Source organism: Branchiostoma belcheri, unplaced genomic scaffold (genome assembly GCF_001625305.1).
Source record: "Branchiostoma belcheri isolate BF01 breed outbred unplaced genomic scaffold, Haploidv18h27 scaffold70, whole genome shotgun sequence".
Taxonomy (NCBI): domain Eukaryota; kingdom Metazoa; phylum Chordata; class Leptocardii; order Amphioxiformes; family Branchiostomatidae; genus Branchiostoma; species Branchiostoma belcheri.
In genome coordinates this window covers 119,319-142,523 of record NW_017804354.1, presented here as the reverse complement: position 1 = coordinate 142,523, position 23,205 = coordinate 119,319, and the positions used below count along the sequence as shown (strand labels likewise).

Sequence of the window (23,205 nt, the reverse complement as noted above, 5' to 3'; positions counted from 1 at the left end):
AGTGACCACTGTGCTGTTCTGTGGCAACCTAAAAGTATTCCCAAGAAACCTAATAAGACTAGATGGGTAGTGTCCCGGCCCATGCCAGATTCCAGGATACGTGAGTTTGGCCAGTGGATTGTAACTCACGAATGGTTAGAAGTCCACACTGCAGTCTCAGCTGAATCTAAGACAGCAGCCTTTTACAACACTTTGAATACTGCCTTGGACAAGCACTTCCCACAAAAACGCACTAAAGTACATAATAATGACAAACCGTGGATCTCTACAGTAGTCAAATCCCTAATACTGAAGAGACAGGAAGCACACAGATATGGCCATAGGCACCTGTACAAGTTCCTTCGTAATAAGATTGCCCGTCTTATTTCTACCTCAAAGAAAAACTACTATGCTGACCACATAGAACATCTTAAGAAAACCAAACCAGCACAGTGGCACAAAACGATCAGACATTTGGCAAACTGGTCCAGACCGAGTTCAACAATCCATGTACCTGGATTCGAACCGACTAATACATCAGGAGCAGCTCAAGCAATAAACAGTCACTTAGCAGCCATTTGTCAAGCCCTTCCCCCACTTGACTACTCTAGACTCCCTGCATACTTACCAGCCCTACCCCCACCCCAAATCAACCCATGGGACATGTATCAACGACTACAACGTGTTAAAGTATCTAAGGCCCCTGGCCCTGACCTTATCCCACCCAAATTAATCAAAGAGTTCGCATACGAACTCTCCACCCCCCTAACTGATATACTAAACACTTCATTGAGAGAGGGCAGGGTCCCTGAAGTGTGGCGTGATGCCACAGTAATCCCAGTGCCTAAGGAATACCCAGCGGACTTGAACAAGATCCGGCCAATCTCACTGACCGCACAGTTTGCCAAGATCTGTGAGGGTTTTATCAGCACATGGATTTTTTCGGACATCTTCCCTAACGTAGACATAAAGCAATTTGGTAACATGAAGCGTTGCTCAACGACTCATTGTCTTATAGACCTCCTAAATTTCTTCTATGAGGGAGCTGAGAGGAAAAGCACTGTTGGCACATTAATACTAACTGACTTTTCGAAAGCATTCGATAGAGTCTGTCACACCACTGCCATTAACAAACTTATATCCATGGGCACAAGACCCTCACTGATCCCCTGGCTCTGTAGTTTTGTGTCAAACAGAAGGCAGCGTGTTAGGTATCAGGACTCTATATCGAGCTGGGAAACACTAACGTGTGGAGTGGCCCAAGGTACTCTACTGGGCCCACTGGTGTTCCTCGCCATGATCAATGACGCAAAACCTAATACTAATAATCCACACTGGAAGTATGTCGATGACATGAACCTGGGAGAAGTTAGAACTGTGTCAACCCCAACTAAACTTCAGACTGACCTTGACTCATTGGACACCTGGGCCGAAACGAACTCCATGTTACTTAACCCCAAAAAATGTAAAGCAATGTATTTCTGCTTCATGAGAACCCCCCCAGTAATGCAGCCACTGACTCTCGGAGGTCAGCCACTTAGCATAGTTACACAAGCAAAGTTACTTGGTTTGCACATACGCTCTGACCTACGGTGGTCTGATCAAGTTGACGCCATGGTGTCCAAGGGCAGTAGAAGGTTATACTTATTAAGTAGGCTGCGTCGAGCTGGCCTCCCAAGCTCTGACCTTGTCACAGTGTATTGTGGGTATATTCGACCAATAGTTGAATATGCCACGCCCTGTTGGAATGCGGGTATCACAAAAAAACAATCTGACAGCATAGAAAGAATCCAGAAAAGGGCATGCAGAATCATGCTGGGTAGAAGCTATCACTCGTATTCCGAGGCCCTGTCAACTCTTGACCTCCAACGTCTGTCTGAACGGAGACTGACCCTGTGCCGGGCCTTTGCCCTTTCAGCCACTAGGTCTAGGCACGCCCCCTGGCTACCCCCAGTTAGTAACCACTCACACAACATGCAGCTAAGGCAAACACGGCGCTACAAACCACCCATTGGGACAAAAAGATATTTATGCAGTCCTGTCCCCACAATGCTGAACATACTGAATAACCTTGCCATACAGTAGATTTCATTTTATGTTGTTGCACATGATGTAATTGTACTTTTTTATTATTGTCAGTTGTACCTAAGTAATTTGCCAACAGAAGTTGTATGATGTAATTTTAGCATAAATGTGTATTATTCTAGCGTATAAGTGGTGTTTAATGCCTCTCAAGGCACTTTTTATGTATATATATTATGTATTAGTCATGTAATTTTTTAAAAATTTGTAAAAGCTTCTCAATTCAGCCTTTGGCTGCAAAAAGCTTCTAACCTACTGTACTATGTATGTATGAAGTATGTGTTTCTGCAAATAAACCAGTCTATAAGTTCACGGTACAGAGGTGACAGTGAAAACCGTGAACATTAATCTCCCGCTTGCGTTGCGGTACAGTGAAAAAAAATCGGGAATTACAGTAATAAATTTACGGAGTATGTTTACTTAGTTTCCAGATGTTTTGTATGATTGTCGTAAACTTAGTTTGGAAATGAACGAAAGCCGATGCGCGCACAGATGTCATCCATATAATCAAATCAACATGGCCTTATTTACAATCACAAACTATGAAACCATACATTGAATAAGCTATACATATACTATGATTATCATAACCTTTATTTTTAAAATCATGCCGGTGAGCTAATTGCATGTACAGAGTGAAAGAAAGTAAAGTAAAGCAGTAGAATTTCTGTACTAGCTATAATAGTGCTCCATATGATTCGTCCTCATCATCATCATTCAATGTGGTCTTTCTCTCGCTACTAGTGAGTGGTAATACCTCTGTAGATTCTTCACACTGGCAGAGTACCGTATTCCTTCTCTCTTGACAGCTCCATACTTTTGTGACAACATCAAAGTAATTTTGGTTTGTATGTTGGAAAAATACAAAAGACTAGCATTCTATTATTATTGACAGTCTTGAGTAAGAACAATCAGTTTTTGAATGTTAAACAACGGATATTAAAAAGAAAATGTTAAAATTAAATGTTAAAATTGTTAAAATGTAAAATGGTTAAAAATGTTAAATGTTAAAATTGTTAAAAATGTTAAAATTGTTGAAAATGTTAAAATTGTTAGAAATGTTGAAATGGTTAAAAAAATATTCGATATACCGGGGTTCGAACTTGCAATGCCTGGAATTGCCGCCTTGCGCGTTACGAACCGAGCTAACTAGGTACGATTCCATTACTAAGTGTTTCACCGCGTTTGTAACTTTTTGTTTACTCGCGGGGCGCAGGTCATTGACCTCCCGCTTTCGTTGTTCCAACAGAGAAGAGCAAAATGTCTGGCAGTTTTAGCGTCAGATTTTCAGTGTTTGTTAAATCATGTACAGGCATCCATGCACCTATCATTCTTCCAACTAGTTCGTACGTAGTTAGGTGAAATGTTTATTGGAATCACACGAATCAGTATCAAATATGAAAGTGTCAAATGGTAAAAATCAATCGCCTACGGCCAAAACCGCGTTGACCCGCCGCGCTGATAATCCCCCGTATTGTCCACAAATTGTCAACAAATACGTGAAAAAAGGTGGAATAAGTGTCATGTAAATCTCAAAATACAAAGGCTGCTCATTAACGACCGAAATCTCGCGAAAGATTTCTTACGCAGACGTTTCGCAGCGGCGTTTCCCATTACCAGTTCTGCGAAAGTTCTGCGCATTCTCCCGCAGGACGTCCCGCACTCTCCCGCAGAACGTGCCGCACTCTCCCGCTGAACGTACCGCACTCTCCCGCAGGATGTCCGGCACTCTTCCGCAGAACGTACCACACTCTCCCGCAGGACGTCCCGCACTCTCCCGCAGAACGTACCGCACTCTCCCGCTGAAAGTACCGCACTCTCCCGCAGGATGTCCGGCACTCTTCCGCAGAACGTACCGCACTCTCCCGCAGGACATACCGCACAGGGTACCGCACTCTCCCGCAGAACGTACCACACTCTCCCGCAGAACGTACCGCACTCTCCCGCAGAACGTACCGCACTCTCCCGCATAACGTACCGCACTCTCCCGCAGGACGTACCGCACTCTCCCGCAGAACGTACCGCACTCTCCCACTGGACGTACCGCACTCTCCCACTGGACGTACCGTACTCTCCCGCAGGACGTACCGCACTCTCCCGCAGAACGTACCGCACTCTCCCACTGGACGTACCGTACTCTCCCGCAGAACGTACCGCACTCTCCCGCAGAACGTACCGCACGTTGAAAGGGGGTGCTAGCATGATCAATGAAAAGACTGTATTGAATGCATGATTTGGTTATAATGTACAGTAGAGGAAAAAGACTGAGATGTATGAAGGATATTGTTTCCAAATATTTTGATAAGGAAATTTTGCATTGGATAATATTATGAAGAGTTTCAGATGTCCAACCTTGTCAAGAAATGTCACCAATAAAATCAACTTCTAGTATGACATTGTGTCCTCCAACATATTTGATTACACTAGTATATACTAGTAGTTAGAATGAAACAAACCAGACTTTATTATGAAGAAATGGCTTTTAGCTAAAGGTTACACCAATTTGCATATCCTTGGTTTTCTGACATTCTGAAGTAAATTTCGGCATCAGCAAAACGTGAAAACAGAGGGCTGGGAAGAAACTTGGATGGGAGAAATTACAGCATATTTAACAATCTCTATCTCTGATAAAAATTTTGTGCCAAACAGCTACCTTAGCAGACTGTCAATATTCTTTCCATTTCGGAACCAACATGGCGTAAGCTAGACATAAAATAAATCTTCTGTAGAATTCCTGGTACCGATGAAAGATCCTTGTACATGTATGATTTCAGAACACTATAATCCTATTGGCTGCCAGGATCCCACCCAACATAGCAGCTGGACCAGGGAATGACACGTTGCACAAATTTCACAAGTTTTGAATAGGCCACGTCAATACAGTTTCCTGGTTCTTGACATTTAAAAAAATGAGAAACTGTATTTAATATGACCAGGAGTTCAGCACCAAGGACAGGTACTACACATTGATTCAAGTTGCTGAATTTTTGATAAAAATGTCAGAGAACCAAGGAAATACATTGGTATAGAAAAAAGATGAATAAACATCTTTGCAACTCAAGGCTTGGCAAGATCAGATGAGATGAAAGATAGAAGTTCAATGTGTGCACGCCAACGACAGTTTTTCATCTACTTATTAGTCTACCAGTTGAGACAACCCCACCTGAGTTGGGAGCACCACACCTCAAATTCACCCAGCGCCGACCGGAGAAAACCTGTTTTTCCTGACCAGAAATTTTGCCAGCAACAGTCTCCGAGACAACTTGATCCAGTTCTGTCAGTATTTGCAGCTTTCAAGGCTTCACATAACAGTAAGTGTTATGTAGATTTCTCTGATACAGGCAAATTTGCAGACAGAAAAAATACACCCCCCGAAGTACAAGTGCAGATTTTTCCTGCAAATTGTAGGAATAACAATATATTTCAGCCTTCAGGAGGTATACTGTAAAGTTTGATTTATTGAGACTGACATATATACAGCAGGTGACAAGGAGTAAATAGGAGTAAAGTGGCCTTTTCCCAGGTATAGCACTGGGGCCTGCCATGGATTTGTACACAGAACCTTCAGATTCTGAGTCAAACCTAACCACAAGACCACCTTGCTACTAAATGTACAAATAACATCTTGTTCTCATTCTGACATTGCCAACAGATTCAAAATGTCTCAGTCCATCAGAAAAGAGAACAATCCTGTTTATGATACAAACCATCCAGAGGAGCCGACAAGCCTAGGAAAAAATGAACAAGATAATATACCCTCTTATCAGAATGTGCTGTACACAGAAAGCACTACTACAGAGCCAACAAGAATGTCAACATGTGGCCAAAACTCTGCCAGTAGTCAAGGACAAGACAGGTTGGAGGCTACGTATGTAGCGGGCAATGACGTCGAACATGCAACCACCAATGAGCATTATTATATGGCAGATAATAACACCCCAGAGGTCGCTGATGTATATTCTGTATCTGATCCGATCCATGCTGAAAGCTCTGCCATGTACACGGCCTCAGGGGAAAATGAAGAAGATGGTAACTCTATTGGAAACAGTGAAAAAGAACAGCAAAACACTGAAAACATTAAGCAAGCAGACAGTACAGTGACCATGAATTTCAACTCCAACAGAAAGGCTAACAAATCTCAGCCTGACACCACCGTACATGTACACAAGCTTTGCAATCCTAAAATAAACCCAGCAGATCTTCTTCAAAATCCAATGTACAGATCAAACCCAAAACCTCACGGTAAGATGGCCATCCAAGCAGACAGTACAGTGAATGATGAGTGTGACATGCAACCTTACGCTGTTGCAGACATGTCCGACCACGAAGCGTACCTCAGCGCAACAACAAACGTTCGCCAACAAGCTTCAAAGGCAGACAGTACAGTAACTGATGATGGTGACATGGAACCTTATGCTGTTGCAAACATGTCCGATCACGAAGCCTCATCTCAGAGGTTCAACAAATGTTTGCCAACAGGCTTCAGATGACTCTAGTCATGAGACCACCGTACATGTACACAAGCTTTGCAATCCTCCAATAAGCCCAGCAGATCTTCTTCAAAATCCAATGTACAAATCAAACCACAAATAGGCCAATAAACTTCATGGCAAGATGGCCATGCAAGCACACAGTACAGCAACTGGTGATGGTGACATGGAACCTTACGCTGTTGCAAACACCGATCACGAGTCCTATCTCAGAGGTTCAACAAACGTTCGCCAACAAACCACTGAACTCCTACACAAGCTTCGCAATCCTCCACATGCAAAGGAACTTAATATGAATCCGATGTACATACCAAACTTCCAACAGGCCAACAAACTTTGGGGTAGGATGACAGTCATACATTCTGTAAAGTTTCATGACACTCTATGTCTAGCTTGTTGTTTAGGCCACAGCAAGCAAATTTTATGGATGACATCCTCCACAGACACCAAATCTAATGCGATAGGGCAAAAAAACAAGATTCTTTCACTTTCAAATTTTGAGGTCATAAGCCTTGTTAAAAAATAATTAAGGTGACAAAACACAACCAATCTGATAATCTGTAACTAGAAAGGTAACATTTGCAAGGTGATGCATAATTCAAAATAATTACCTTCGCAAATGGTCTGCTCTGTTAATTCTTACTCAAACACATTTCATATATATGGTCTGACAGGAGTCTAAATCCCTCCTGATATGAAACTGCAACATGATGTAACCCAACACACTGAATTGTTCATTACTAACTGTTAAGTTTCTGGGGTTTCTGTGTAACTCTTCTTTAATTTCATATTTTATCAATGTTTTCTGCTTCTTAATTTCCTGCTTATTTGTGCCACTCATATGTTTTTTCTAAGAAAAACTGCTAATGAAAAAATTTTAAAAGGTTGTTTTGCAGAGAATCGAAAATGCTTTCTCGTTGCTTTTGGGGTTGTCCTGCTTCTGGTGGGAGTAATCACCACCGGACTCATCATAGGATGCTCTCACAACACCCAAGGTCTGCAAAAGGTAAGGTCAACATCTTTGTCTGGGCTCAATTTTACACCATAAGTTAAGGTCTTATTGGATCTTTCTGAAAATATTTGAAAAAAAAATGAAAAGAAAAACAGAAAAAATGAAAAGAAAAACAGAACCTATGCATCCTCTGATTAGCCAAAAAAATTAATCTGAATTAAGCTAGGTAGGTATGAAATCACTACTCTGTGAACGTTAATATTAGTACATAAAAGAACATCACAACAAAAAGAAAAGGATACAGAGAAGGCAGAGGACAAATAATCATGAGACAGAATTTGGTAGGCTGCTTTCAGCATGTCAGCCCCTCTACAATCAAGACATACATATACTATAGAGTGAATCAATTTTAATAGGACCCATGATGTCACCGCAGTCTCCTCGTGGAATAGGCAGGCATCAAACGTGAACATGGATTTGGATCAAATATCACCCCTACCTGTGCGGGACTGGTAGAAACCAATGGATCACCTTTTGAAAATAGGATTTTGGGTTGAAAGGCACCAAAACCGAAAATATTAAATGTCCTTTAAATTGGAATTGCCTTAAATAATATTGTTTCAATTACATACGTATTACTCCCATCAAGTAAACTAGTAGAAGAATACTGCAACAATAATACTGCAAGAATAAAAAAGGAAATAAAAGTTCAGAGCTCGAAATTTATATTTGGCAATATTGTAGGTGCACAGAAATAAGTCTAGGGGCAGTGCAACATAAAATGAGGATGTCAGAAAATCATATTTAAAAAAAACATACTTCGAGTCTACTGTCTCTCTTTAGAGCTTCAAATAAAATTTTGCAGCTGGCTTTAAAATATCTTAAACAAGTGATGTAACGAATATTTCATGATAATATTTTTCTTGACACTAAATGTCAAGAATAAACTACAATGATATTTTTTTCATTTTTTTCCAGACTAAGCAAGCAGTTAAGAACTTGAGTACACTGAATGCAACAAAACCGATACTTGTAACTACCATCAGGAGCACTGACGGTACCAACTCACCCAGCATTGGTGGTATCAATGGTACCAACCAGCATTGGTGGTATCAATGGTACCAACCCACCCAGCCTTGGTGGTATCAATGGTACCAACCCACCCAGCCTTGGGACCACTGATGGTACCACCGCACCCAGCCTTGGGACCACTGATGGTACCACCCCACCCAGCCTTGGTGGTATCAATGGTACCTACAAAAGTAAGACTTAGTATAATCATGTATTAAAAACTGGTACAATGTACTGTACAATACGATTAGGTTGGTTGCTTTATACTTTTCAAATTTCAGGTAAGATTCTATAAAATTTTTAGCCTGGTTACATGTACCAGGGCTCAAAATACTGGGTGCATGTGCACCTTAGTGCACCCAAATATTGTCAGAAAAAATAATGAAATCATTCTTATAGTACTTTTCTCTAGAAACGAAACATACCTACAAGTAGTAGTTAGTTTTTGCTGACATTCTACTTAGTTTATTTTTGGTGCACCCAAACATTTTTTTTGTGCAGTGTAATATTTTAGGTTGGGTGCACTATTGCATCTATGCCAAAAAATGAATTTGGAGCCCTGTATCACTGATGCAGGAACGACCTGTGAAGAGGAGAATATGCGACTGTCTTGTGCAGCGAATGAGCTGATCGTGATCGATGATGCATTCTACGGTCGGAGGGAAAACGGTCCTCGCTGTGGATGTAAACTGAACTCTTGTGACACGTGTAAAGATGACAATGGCAGGTAGGAGCACCATAACTGATCTAATCCCACCCCTATAGCTAGCAGCCCTCTGAAGGGTATGTCCACTTGTAGAAGCCTGTGTTTACACAATCTCTTACTCACTGGCAACAACTATTGGGTGGGCTGGCCAATAGGAGTGTGATTTAGTCAGGTGAGGTTCTCTACAGGCTTGATGGCAAATATAAGCTTTAGTCGTAACATTCTTTCTTTGTTGGGAGGAGTAATCAGACTTGATTATTCAGTTCCTCTTAACTACATGACTTTGTACTTTCTATCAAATATTTGTCTTGTAATTTTTTCTCTTGGTATTTAATGTGTATAGAAGTTGTACATGTATAACACTGTGTAACTTGAGATGTCTTGTATCAATACTATCATAAATATTGGAGAAAAGCATGTATGACATTTGTAAAATTCACAGCTGTCTGATTTTTACATAAGCCTTAAGCTATTCATATGGGTCAACTTAATGAACATTAGCTTAATTCAATTACAATAACCAATGGTTTTAACATGCTTCTCATATTTTGTAACAGGCAAAATGTGTTCCTGGCCTTGATAAGGCGGCAATGTCAGGGGTTGCAACAGTGTGATAGGCAAATAAACAATATCACCCTTCCCCACCCTTATGTACACTGTCCGGGCATAAAGAAGTACCTGGAAGTAACATACCACTGTGAAGGTGGGTACAAATATCTACTTCTCTTCTTCTGGTAGCAGTATGTGCCTTAAGCATGATCAGGTACAGGTACAGTGGTTAAGGTTCAGGACCTGTACCTAAACAACTGTGGCCAATTAACAGTCTAGTTTTATGATCATGTCTTTTCAGTGGTGAATTAATTGATTCTCATAGTATGAGGACTTACTTATCTTCATCTCAAAATGATACTATCTACAACTTTTCCTAATTTTGAAGGGCTAAACTGTTGAGACTTGCAGTAGTATCTTATTTATCTACATGTAATATCATATCTATCTACCTATTTATTTCTCCCTCTATATCTATCTTAGGCCACACCAATTTAAAATTGTTGGTTCTCAGATTTTTTCAGACAAAATATGAAGTGGCAGGGCGAAAAAAAAACAAGTCTTGGCATCCTATTAAAGCCTCAAATGCAACGATAGGAGCCATGAAGTCAACACAAAAGGATGGGTTGATATTCAAACAATGACTATCCATCCAACTATCGATCTATCAATGTACATGAATCTATCTAATATATCTTATAGTCTAAAAAGTGGTGGCCACCACACTAAGCGTTTTACTAGCAGAAGTGAAAAAGAACGTCACCTTTGGCCTGACAGTTTACGACAGAGTGGAAGGACTGGCCGTGTCCTCAACTAACGAGATATTTGTGGCTGACGAGCTCAACAAAAGAATCCAGGTCTTCAGCATGAAGGGAGATTTTCTTCGCAGTTTCTCCACAGGAAATATGAAACCACAAGCGGTATGCATAGGCCACAATGACACCCTGTGGATTGTATTGTACAGAGGTCTCATGAACCAACGTTCCACGTACGAAAATGTCATCCAACAGTACAGCAAAGACGGCCATGTCCCTGCCAAATTCACATGCAGCAGCACTAGTAAAAAACAAATCTATGGGATTGCCTGGCACAAGCTTTCTAACAGAATCATACTGACTCTAGGACAGGTCGAGGTTCTGTGGTTTAGTCCTTCTTACACACCGACACCAGCATGTAACATGACCAGGTTGCCAGCAGCAGGGTTTATAATGCCACATTCTGTAACCGTAGACACGAAAGGGAACATCTATGTTATAGAAAGTACTGGCTCTCGTATTAATAAGTATGACAAGAACGGAGTCTACCTGTCCAGTTTTGGTAGTAGAGGTACTGGAGCAGGGAATCTTTATTTCCCCGAAGGTATCTGTGTGGACAGTTCGGGGCGTGTGATTGTGGCTGATAGTAGGAACAGCCGAGTGGAGATGTTCACAGCTGAGGGAAACCACATCCGCACCGTAGCTTACATTAATCAACCCAAGCATGTTGCTACAGGTGGGGAGGGGCAGCTTTTGGTTAGTCAAAAGTGGTCTGTAACCATCTTGCCCAAATATTAGGGACACCCCAATTCATCAATATTGCTGTGATTTTCAGACATTCTTGATGGCCTGCATGGGGGGTAGTGGTTATGAATTACGCAAAATTTTCGCGGCCGATGACGAATTATGTTCTCACAGCTGATTATGACTTTACGCATTGCGGCTGATGAATATTACGAAATACGTTAATCTGTGGGGTGGCTGCCTGGGGTGGCTGCCTATGGATTACGAAGACTAAAATAGCCTGATTTACGCCTTACGAAAAAGGGCATGCAGGCCCCGATTCTCAAATACAAATGCAACAAGAGGACAAGATAAACAGCTGACACTGAGAGGAAAAGTTGAGTCTGAATGAGGAACGATTTAAGAAATACAGAAAAGAAGATTAAGAACCACTCACTACCTTAAGAAGATGGAGCACGTCTCCCAAGGATGAAACTCACCCAAATCTGTAACTCCATCCTGTCCACTGATGGCCGCCATCTTGGATTTGGAACACCTGCCACACAGAGTTGCACCCTGGGTACTGCCTGTTCCTGTCACCACCTGTTGTCAGAGAAGGTTTTGTAAGTTTAATCATCATCATCATCATCATAGTGACCTTCTAGGTTGGGAGCATCAAGAAGGCTGACTGTGTATTCTACATGTATAAAGTGGCACTGGACATACATGTTGTATGTAGTTCAAATCCTGGCTGTTGTTGCTGCTCACTCAACATGCACACTACTGGAAAGGGTTACAGGCCTTAGGATGGGACGTTCAGCCATGCCAATGGTCTACTGTTCATTGTGCTTTGGTACAAAAGAGCTAAATAAACAGGAATTCCCCCAGTACAATGAACCTGTAAATACTGTACATAGCATCTGTCTTCTCTGTCATGCTCAGTGGTAGAATTAGTTTTCACTGGATCAAGATGATGATTTTGTATTTGTAGTGGCCAATCAGGCCATGAACAGGCAAGTACACATAATTCATACTACATAACTACAAAATGTTTAATCAACTTCTTTTCCAGGGCCCGACTGTAAAGCAGTGTTAAATCACTGAGCGGGCTACCCTGGCTGATGAAAAGAAAAGAATAGAAAAAAAACTGTGAGCCATTATTTGGTCAGTGATTTGGTGTATTAATTACCACATTGGCCTGATTTAATTTATGTACATTTGTATATAGATTATCAGCCTAGGGACTCGAAATACTGGGTGCATGTGCACCTTGGTGCACCCAAATTTGGAGCTCTTCACCCAATTTTTTTCTTTGGGTGCACCAGTGCATCCAAATATTTTTGTAGGTTTTAACGTATGTCACGATGTTAAATGTACAGTAGTATACAGCATAATCATGATATCTAAGTGTCAGAAAATAATAAAATCGTTCTTGTATGACTTCTTGTAATGTTTCCATGGTGCACCCGAAAACATTTTTGTGCACCCAATATTTTAGGTTGGGTGCACCAGTGCACCTATTCCCAAATCTGAATTTCAAGCCCTGATTATGGGTTCACCACACCACGAAGTGGTGGTGAACCCATATTGCTTTTTCTGATGTTTCTTCTTCTTCTTCTTCTCCTGCCATTTTTTAAATGGATTCAGCTTCTTCATTTTAGGGCCTAAGGTCCTGAAATTTGGTATGGAGGTACAGTGGGCAAATACCCCTAGGCGTTTTTTAAATTTTTGTGATACAGGCTTTTAGAATGGTTTTATTTGAGTTTTTTGGGCTGTGTTATAGCAAATGTATTACTGTGTTAGTGTGCCGTGTTTACCACGTCTGGGCATGAGTCATCACAATGGAATGCAGGGCATCAACCAATAGGCATGCAGCTTTCCTCTATACTTCTTGCTGATTGGCTGTTGGGATTTAACTTGATTAACACCTGCACAGAGCATTTCCACCTGCACAGAGCATTTCTTGCTGATTGGCTGTTGGGATTTAACTTGATTAACACCTGCACAGAGCATTTCCATACTGACAGTATGTCTTTATTCAAGTGTTTTGGTAGGTATTTCAAGCTTTTCTGCTCCAGCATTGGAATGCGGGGCATGAACGTTTTTTTTTTATTTTGAAAATCAACAGTTTGCATTATGCAATTAAAAATCCTAACCAATAAAGTAGGGAATAGCTATCCAACTGTTGTTTTAGTTGTATGTTACTTCATATTATAGTTATATCAATGTAAATCATTGTTTTCCCTTGTGTTTCTCATTCTTTCCCTGCCATGTCGTAAAATGTGGTGAACCCATCGCTGTATTTGCTCCAAAGCAAATATTGGCCTTTCTAGTTATACTATAAATTATAGTCTATAGTTTATAGACTTAATGGCCTGAGTTCAGTCAGTGACTTTATCACACCTTCAGTAGCTACTGCTTACAATAGATGTTATAGAAAATAAAGGTGTATTTGATAGAAATACTACCATTGCCTTTAGGTTGCTCATTTGTCAGAATTTTATCTACTGTATTTATTCATTTCATCACAAGACAACATTTGTGTTATGAAAGTTAATTTCCAAGAAGACCCAGTAAGGCTATGATGATTTGATTATATGGATGACATCCTCTGGGAACCCCAAAACTGATGCGCGCGTATGAATAAAAAAAAGTTTGGCAAAAAAAAGTTGCTTTCATTATGGTCATGAAGGTTGAACAAATGACACAGAATATGGTTGGGTGGATAATCTACCCTTCAAATTCCTTTCTTTATTTTTTTCGTTTGATTTTGGCATTCTACGACATTGGCATCATTTTTATTTTGCAACTTGATATTTTTGCTCATTCTGCAACTGTTTTGTACGATTTACAGTATGGCTGAAAACTTTTTTTTATTCATGCGCGCGTGGATGTCATCCATATAATCAAATCAACATGCCCTAAATACAGAACAAAATGTATGGGGGTATGTTGTATTCAGTGTGGTGCAATAAAAATGCTTATTGTCCAATATGTTTTGTTTTAGTTGAACTTCTTGCTTCAAAATTATCAAAAGATTCTGACTTTCTTAGTTCTAGTTTAGTAAAGTATAGCTTCATTCCTGCAACCAAGCTCACCAGACAACAGTCACCATAGTCCCTGTATAGGATGCTACGGTCTTGTTTTGGATGCTAATTCTAATGTTTTGCAAAATTTATCTCTTCATTTTCCTATTTCAATTCTAATTTTTTGCAAAATTTATTTCTTCATTTTCCTATTTCAACTTCCCAAATTTCATTAGTCCAGTGACTTTTCTCCATTAAGTAAATTTGAGGTTTTTATAAATACCAAATGACATCAATGACAGTGCTGAAAAGGAATTTCAGTACAAGGAAGATATGTTGAAACCAAAGAAGGCCTCCCAAAAGCTTGAAAAATCTTTATAAGCCAAAAGGTGTTATAAATATTAAAGGCAACACCAAGTTAATTTGTTGGTTTTATAAGAAAAACATTAAAAATTGCTCTGATGGTAAAGCCATTTCAGAGGCAACACATATTTTACAATGTATGAAGCAAGACGTAAATGAAGCTATAGAGCTTATTCAACACACGTCATCATGACGTCATGACCCCTCATGTCCCGTGCGACGACGTTTTGCGGTGCATCTCTACAGCGAGTTTCCAAGCGTTGAAATGGCCGACAAACGTTCGGTAAACTGTCCTTTGTCCTATTACACGAAGAGTTTACCACCACTCATACCTCTCGTTACTGAAACAAAATAAAATCTGTTGGGATTGACCCGTTTCTGTTGAGTTTTGATCAGTCTGATCGAGACGGCGTCTACGGCCAGCGGAGTCCATTGATGCGACTTAGCTTCGTATTTGGTACTGGGCAGATGTTTTTACACACAGGATCGGTTCAAACCCTCTAAGAGTCTGGAAGCGTTGTATCAGGATGTGTAGAGAGTGTTGTGGGACATGCAGTTGCGTGGTGACAAGTATGTTGTAGTCGGAATACGCAAAAGGTCGCTATTTTGGAACAGCCCCGGACTGAGTCTGGATAATAACAAGCAAAGGCTGCGGGGGCCATCGGCCGCCTTCCTCAGTCCGCACTGCCGCGACTGTGGCTAGACAAGGTGAGTGTTACAAGTTGCCATCGCCCTGTTCTACATGGACATTTACCACAGAGTAAAGGGACAAGTAGCTCCAACAGATTTACCGTGTTCATGGCTACCCACGTTGCCATCTACATGTACAGCCCCCTACACCAGGGTAAAACACATCGATTTCTGGTCAGCAAAAAAAGATAAAAGCCGATCTTGAGAACATGAGACGTGGACATGAAGCCAGAACAACCCCAAGGACAATGTTAGAACAAGAAGAGTGTTCAAAACGTAGATTGTGGCCCAAAATACGCAACTATCGCCAAGAGTTTGCAAAACGTACCATATATAGCGATAGGCACCATGCTGCACCCCAAAATGGCGGACAATGCTCGTTGCCCGGCGGAAGAGTCACGTGACAATCTGTGGTGAATAAGCCCTATTGAAATGTTCTTGGTAATGATGAGAGGCATCTTGTACATGTATGATTTCAGAACACTATAATCCTATTGGCTGCCAGGATCCCACCCCAACATAGCAGCTGGACCAGGGAATGACACGTTGCACAAATTTCACAAGTTTTGAATAGGCCACGTCAATACAGTTTCCTGGTTCTTGACATTAAAAAAATGAGTAACTGCATTTAGTATGAACAGGAGTTCAGCACCAAGGGCAGGTACTACACATTAATTCAAGTGGCTGAATTTTTGATAAAAATGTCAGAGAAGCAAGGAAATACATTGGTATAGAAAAAGATGAATAAACATCTATGCAACTCAAGGCTTGGCAAGATCAGATGAGATGAAAGATAGAAGTTCAATGTGTGCACGCCAACGACAGTTTTTCATCTACTTATTAGTCTACCAGTTGAGACAACCCCACCTAAGTTGGGAGCACCACACCTCAAATTCACCCAGCGCCGGCCGGAGAAAACCTGTTTTTCCTGACCAGAAATTTTGCCAGGAACAGTCTTCGAGACAACTTGGTCCAGTTTTGTCAATATTTGCAGCTTTCAAGGCTTCACGCAACAGTAAGTGTTATGTACATTTCTCTGATACAGGCAAATTTGCAGACAGAAAAAATACACCCCCCGAAGTACAAGTGCAGATTTTTCCTGCAAATTGTAGGAATAACAATATATTTCAGCCTTCAGTAGGTATACTGTAAAGTTTGATTTACTGAGACTGACATATATACAGCAGGTGACAAGGAGTAAATAGGAGTAAAGTGGCTTTTTCCCAGGTATAGCACTGGGGACTGCCATGGATTTGTACACAGAACCTTCAGATTCTGAGTCAAACCTAACCACAAGACCACCTTGCCACCAAAGGTACAAATAACATCTTGTTCTCATTCTGGCTTTGCCAACAGATTCAAAATGTCTCAGTCCATCAGAAAAGAGAACAATCCTGTTTATGATACAAACCATCCAGAGGAGCCGACAAGCCCAGGACAAAATGAAGATAATCTACACTCTGACCAAAATGTGCTGTACACAGAAAGCACTATTGCAGAGCCAACAAGAATGTCAACATGTGGCCAAAACTCTCCCAGTAGTCAAAGACAAGACAGATTGGAGGCTACGTATGTAGCTGGCAATGAAGTCGAACATACAACCACAAATGAGCATTATTATATGGCTCCCAGTAGTCAAGGACAAGACAGGTTGGAGGCTACGTATGTAGCCGGCAATGAAGTCGAACATACAACCACAAATGATCATCATTATATATTGGCAGATAATAACGATATCCCCACCCCAGAGGTCGCTGATGTATATTCTGTATCTGATCCGATCCATGCTGAAAACTCTGGCATGTACACAGCCTCAGGGGAAAATGAAGAAGATGGTAACTCTACTGGAAACATTGAAAAAGAACAGCAAAACACTGAAAACATCATGCAAGCAGACAGTACAGTGAATGATGAGTGTGACATGGAACCTTACGCTGTTGCAAACATGTCCGATCACGAAACCTATCTCAACGCAACAACAAATGTTCGCCAACAGGCTCCAAAGGCAGACAGTAAAGTGACCGGTGATGGTGACATGGAACCTTACGCTGTTACAGACATGTCCGATCACGAAACTAATTTCAGCAGAACAACAAACGTTCACCAGCAGGTTTCAGATGACTCTAGTCATGACACCACCAAAAATGTGCACAAGCCTCGCAATCCTCCAAACGCAAAAGAACTTCGTCAAAATCCGATGAACATACCAAACCCCAAACAGGAGAAAAAACTTCACGGTAAGACATCAACTTGTGTTTCATGACAGTATATAGATCTAGGTCTAGCTTCGTGCACTATGTGGTGAAGTCATATTGTTTTTCCTTCAGTTGTGTTTCTTCTTCTTCTCCTGCCATTTCGTTAAATGGATTCAATTTCTTCATTTTTGGGCCAAATGACATGCAATTTGGCATGAAGGTAGAGTGGGCAAATACCCCCAGGCATTTTTTTTTCATTTTTTTTGAAAAATTATTTTATTTGGGTTTTTTGCCATTTTCAGGCAAAAAATATACGTTTTGGGATCTGGAGCCCTGGTAATAAAACCAAATGACGTGAAATTTGGTATGGGGATACCTTGGACATATGTCTACAAAACCTCATTCAAGCATTTGACATACACTACTTTATGATTGTGTAAAATAGGGCTTTGGGGCTATGTTTGGACAAAAAATGTAGTACTACTACAGTTTTTGCTCCTGTGCCCTTATATTAAATCCGAATGATCTGAAAGTTGGTATGGGAATACATTGGACACATGTCCAAAGAATGTAATTCATTCTTTGACATACACTACTTTAAAATTGTGTAAAATAGGGCTTTTTGGCTATTTTCAGACAAAAAATGTACATTTTTGGCTCCTGTGCCCTAATATTAAATCCGAATGACCTGAAATTCGGTATGGAGATATCTTGGACACATGTCCAAAGAATGCAATTCACGTTTTTGTCATACATGGCTTTAAAATTGTGTAAAATAGGACTTTTTGGCTATTTTCAGACAAAATCTTTACATTTTGGGTCCTGGAGACCTGGTATTACATTCAAATCATCTGATATGGGATGGTATGGGTATGCTTTACATATCTGCCAACAACAATTAATTGTAATTTTTGGCATACTCTCCCTTAAACTTGTATACTTTGGGACTTTTTGACCGTTTTCAGGTCACAATTTATGATATAGTTGGGGATGACTATCTATGATTCATCAGTCTGGCATGCAGAGCAAGAATCAATAGGCATGCAGCTTTCCTCTAATCTTTCTGTTGATTGGATGTTGGAATTTGATTGAGTTAACTCCATGAACAGCTGCATACCATATTAAAAGGTACTGCATTGAAGTGTTTTGATAGGTATGTCAATCTTTCCTGCTCAAGCATTGGAATGTGGGGCATAAACGCTTTTTTATCTTGAAAATCAACAATTTGCATTATGCAAATAAAAATACTAATCAATAATGTAGGGGATAGCTATGCAACTGTTGTATTCGTAGTTATATGTCACTTTACACTATATTTATATTGATGTAAAACATTGTTTCCCTAGTATTCTCCTTCTTTTCATGCCATGTCGTAAAATGTGGTGAAGCCATGCTGAATTTGCTCCAAAGCAAATGTCGGCCTTTCTAGTTTATAATTGTTGTCATAATCTGTAACAATCCAGTGCTTGAAATCCTTTTTTCTGCGTACCTGCACCAGTGTATACATGAATAACATTGAAAATTATCTGCAACAAACAAATTTACCTGCACCACTCAGAACATTCGACGTATGGATCATACTTTATTAGAACCATTCAGAAACCATTGTCATTATTTCTTTTAAACTTTATAGGTGGTGACAGTCAATGCAGCAAATACAAATCCACAAACACCTAGTACATGTTTGTATAAACCCAGTATATGGACCAGTGCAGGCTAGGTACAGGCAGACATCAGAAATGCAAACCTCTAACTTTCCCTGCACTAAGATGCATATGCACCCAGTATTTCGAACAATGATTTGAATGTTGTGCCTGTTCAATGAATATCTGTTCTTTTATTCTAAAAAAAAACAATACAAAATTTCTATATAAAAAAGGCTGCCTTACAGTGACTCCAAGTTGCTTTATTGCTGCTTTGGGGGTTGTCCTGCTGGTTGTGGGACCAATCATAGGCCTAGGATTCTATCTCTACGCCCAAGGCATGCAAAAGGTAAGATCAACAGCTTTTTCAGGCCACAATTAATATTTTTCAGGCCAACATCTAATAAAACAAAAAGACACGAACAGTACTAGTCTTTTGTACCTCGTGCACTAATTTAAAGCTACTGTCTAAGACCTGATCTTTGTATACATAGTGATTTTATGATGTTATTTTTCTCTGGTAGTACTGATTTTAGAATGTGATAAGTTTTTATGATATATTTTATTACTAATGATGCAGATAGATGGAGGATTTTATGCTATAATTGTGCACAAGTTGTAAACACTCAACATATTTCATGCACTTAATGTGGCATGCCAGTCGATATTCAATAAATCTGAATCTGAATTCCCAACACTTTCAGGAAGCAAAATTATACCATGCTATCATGAAAGACAACAATACACACAAAAAAAACAAAAAGTTTTTCAAAATAATTTTGAGCACAAGCTTTGTATATTTTTGCTTTCAACTCACTGGTAGACTAATAAGAAGGTTAAAAAATGCCCTTGGCGTGAATGCACAGTATCCTTCATATCATCTGATCTTGCAAAGCTTTGAGTTGCTCAGACGTTTATTCATCGTTTTTTTCACTATAAGCCCAAACCAATTTTATTCGGTGGTTCTCTGATATTTCTTGTAGGAAAATTTCAATAACGGTACTGAATAATCAATGTTAAGTACCTGTCCTTGGTGCTGAACTCCTGGTTATACGAATTTGCTATTTGTTAATTGTACGGGCCAACATAAAAGCATTTTGGGGTTGATTCAGAACCTAAATCTTTTTGTTTTTTCAAATCAGGCAAACTTGTAGGAAGTGCATGGCAGAATATGGTTGGAGAGGCTGGCCAGCGCAATAGTTTGTCAGATAGATCATCGTAATGTGAAAAGGCAAACATTTTGTATTTGCTTTGCAAATGTTACCATTCTTGTTTTACATTTCTTCTTGTTGCTGCTTTTCCAGGATGGTCCTATGCAAGAACTCAACAACTTGACTACACCAAATGCAACAGAATTGACTAGCACAACTATAGCTACCATCAAAAGTGCTGACAGTACCGACCCACCCAGCTTTGGGGGTATCAATGGTACCAGCCCACCCAGCCTTGGTGGTATCGATGGTACCAGCCCACCCAGCATTGGTGGTATCAATGGTACCAGCCCACCCAGCCTTGATGGTATCAATGGTACCAGCCCACCCAGCCTTGGTGGTATCAATGGTACCAAACCACACGTATTTGGTGGTATCAATGGTACCAGCCCACCCAGCATTGGTGGTATCAATGGTACCAGCCCAGCCAGCCCTGGTGGTATTAATGGTACCAAACCACACGTATTTGGTAGTATTAATGGTACAAGGCCACCCAATGGTACCAACCCACAACGCCAGAAAGGTAGGCACAGACATTAAATCAGCCAAGTTCCAAAGTAATAACAAGAGTTCCACGATCTCATACCTTCGCCAAATGATGTTAACCCTTGCGGTTGACGAATTATACAATTTTAATAATTGATTTCGCAAATAAGAGCGTCATTTTCATGGATTACATCAGTTGATCATATTCTCCACCCAATGGCAGCCTTATCTTAACAAAATAGGCTATTCTAGCACTTCCTTATGAATTATGCAAATGAGGTCATAATGTGGAAAAATTATCTTCATTGTTCACCTTCACATAACTTCCAAATGCGGCAAGTATGAAATTCCCAGCAATTACAACTATGAAATTATAACAATTTCCCATTAATTATGCAAATTAGGTCTTCATTTACATAATCTATATCCTCAGATGTTTTTCTAGTTCTCAACTACATGTCACAAGTGTTTCATAGTCCTATTATCGAAAGAAGCAGATTTATAGAATTTCCTCATTAATTATGCAAATTAGCTCCTGATTTGCATAATTACCATCTGATTATGTCAAGCATCACTTCAGCTACCTACATACAAAAAATCAGGACAATCCGTCAACAGATTCTTAAGTTATCAACCTTCGGAGATTTTTCAAGAAACGCTCCTAAAGTTCCAGAACAAGCTGCTAGGGGGTCTAATCTAAACTCAGGTCACATCTTCCTTACCCCAAGAGCTATCTACCAACCAAAATTCGTTACCCTAACCTGTCTAGATCTCGAGATATCAAAACCGGAAGTTCTGCTGCAGTACCAACAAAAGCTAATCATTTCTAGGTCTCATCAAGACCTACCCACATACCAAGTTTCATGACAATCCATATTAAGCTTCTTATTATGCTGTTCACAAACAAACAAACAGACAGACAGACAAACGCTACTGAAAACATAACCTTCTTGGCGAAGGTAATAAGTATGAGGTTGGAGAATTTATCTACCATAGCAACTTGAATTATCCCATACTATATGAAAGGGATGCTATGTGAGGGAATGAGTTAAAATTTTCTTTTGGAGAGAATATCAGACCCCCTGCTGTGGTCATGTTTTTTGGACTCAATATGCACCTTTCACTGCAGATAGTTGTCCTTCTGTACCTTAACCCTACGTGTGGAAAAATTCAGGTGAGAACCCTGAGTAACTATCACATGATAGTGGCATTTTTTAGGTGGGCCAATCAGTCAGGCAAGGTCCTCTGGATGCTTAATGGCAGCTACAATCCTAGTAACATCCTATATTCTCTCTTGGTTTGATGCTGGGAAACTGGACTTATACTAAACAAACTTTATCATAGGAAATTCAAACTCTACTACTGGATAAACCACGGGAAATAAATTCTGGATGTTTTGAGTGGCATCCACGACTCTTCTTCAGCATCACTAATGAACTACATGTAACAGATTAGCACATTATCTACATGTAGGAACGAGTGGAAAAAAACAGCTGAACATGAGAAAGGCTCATATATTTCCTATGAGTATTGTTTACCTGGATGTTTAACCTTCGTCAACCTAAACAACCGTTTATTAGGCCATGCCAATTTAATTTGTTGCTTCTCAGATAGCCCTGTCCATTTTTTTCTGATCAAAAAAAAATTGTTGGTTCTAAATTAACTGCAAAATGCTCAGGCCACACCAATTTAATTTGTTGGTTCTCGGATTTTTTCAGAAAAAATATGAAGCGACAGGGCGAAAAAAAACAGGTCTAGGCATCCTATTATAGCCCCAAATGCTTCGATAGGAGCCATGAAGTCAACACAAAAGACTGGGATAAAATTTAAAGAATGAATTTTGAAGTTATAATCAAACCACTGTATTGATAGATGGAAAAACTGTAACATCTAGGAAGAAAAGGTCTTTCCTCAACTGTTGGGGGGAAAATATGACCATTTTTGAGTTGATTCAGAACCAGAATTTTTTTTTTTTGCAAATCAGAAAAAAATTAAGAGGCGAATCCGAGAACCAACAAATTAAATTGGTGTGGCCTCAATGAAAGACATCATTTTTTGGCTCCAACGGTTGAAGAAAGTGCCTTTCTTCCTACTTCTCAAAGTCTTTCAATGTAACAATGCAATTTTGTTTCAATAAAACTTCAAAATCTATTGTTTGATTATAAACCAGTCTGGTATGTTCACTTCATGGCTCATATTGTAATATTTCCGGCTATCATGGGGTGCCTTGGCCTTTTTTTTATTTTTATTTCGCCCTGTCGCTTTAGATTTGGAGTCTGCGGAG

At 40.0% G+C, this 23,205-nt stretch overlaps 1 protein-coding gene across 1 annotated transcript; it reads left to right on the top strand.

The window, feature by feature from the left end:
• Positions 1-6,308: 6,308 nt before the first annotated feature.
• LOC109484775 (tripartite motif-containing protein 3-like) lies at positions 6,309-11,382 on the top strand. Its single transcript, XM_019788141.1, has 2 exons — positions 6,309-6,441; positions 10,607-11,382. The coding sequence occupies exons 1-2, from the start codon at positions 6,309-6,311 to the stop codon at positions 11,380-11,382; spliced, it is 909 nt and encodes a 302-aa protein (XP_019643700.1).
• Positions 11,383-23,205: the final 11,823 nt, after the last annotated feature.

Coding starts and splice junctions, on each gene's coding strand:
- LOC109484775 (XM_019788141.1), top strand. CDS start 6,309: ATGGCCATCCAAGCAGACAGTACAGTGAATGATGAGTGTGACATGCAA. Junction 6,442..10,606: donor ACAAGCTTCAAAGGCAGACA/GTACAGTAACTG, acceptor TTGGCCTGACAG/TTTACGACAGAGTGGAAGGA.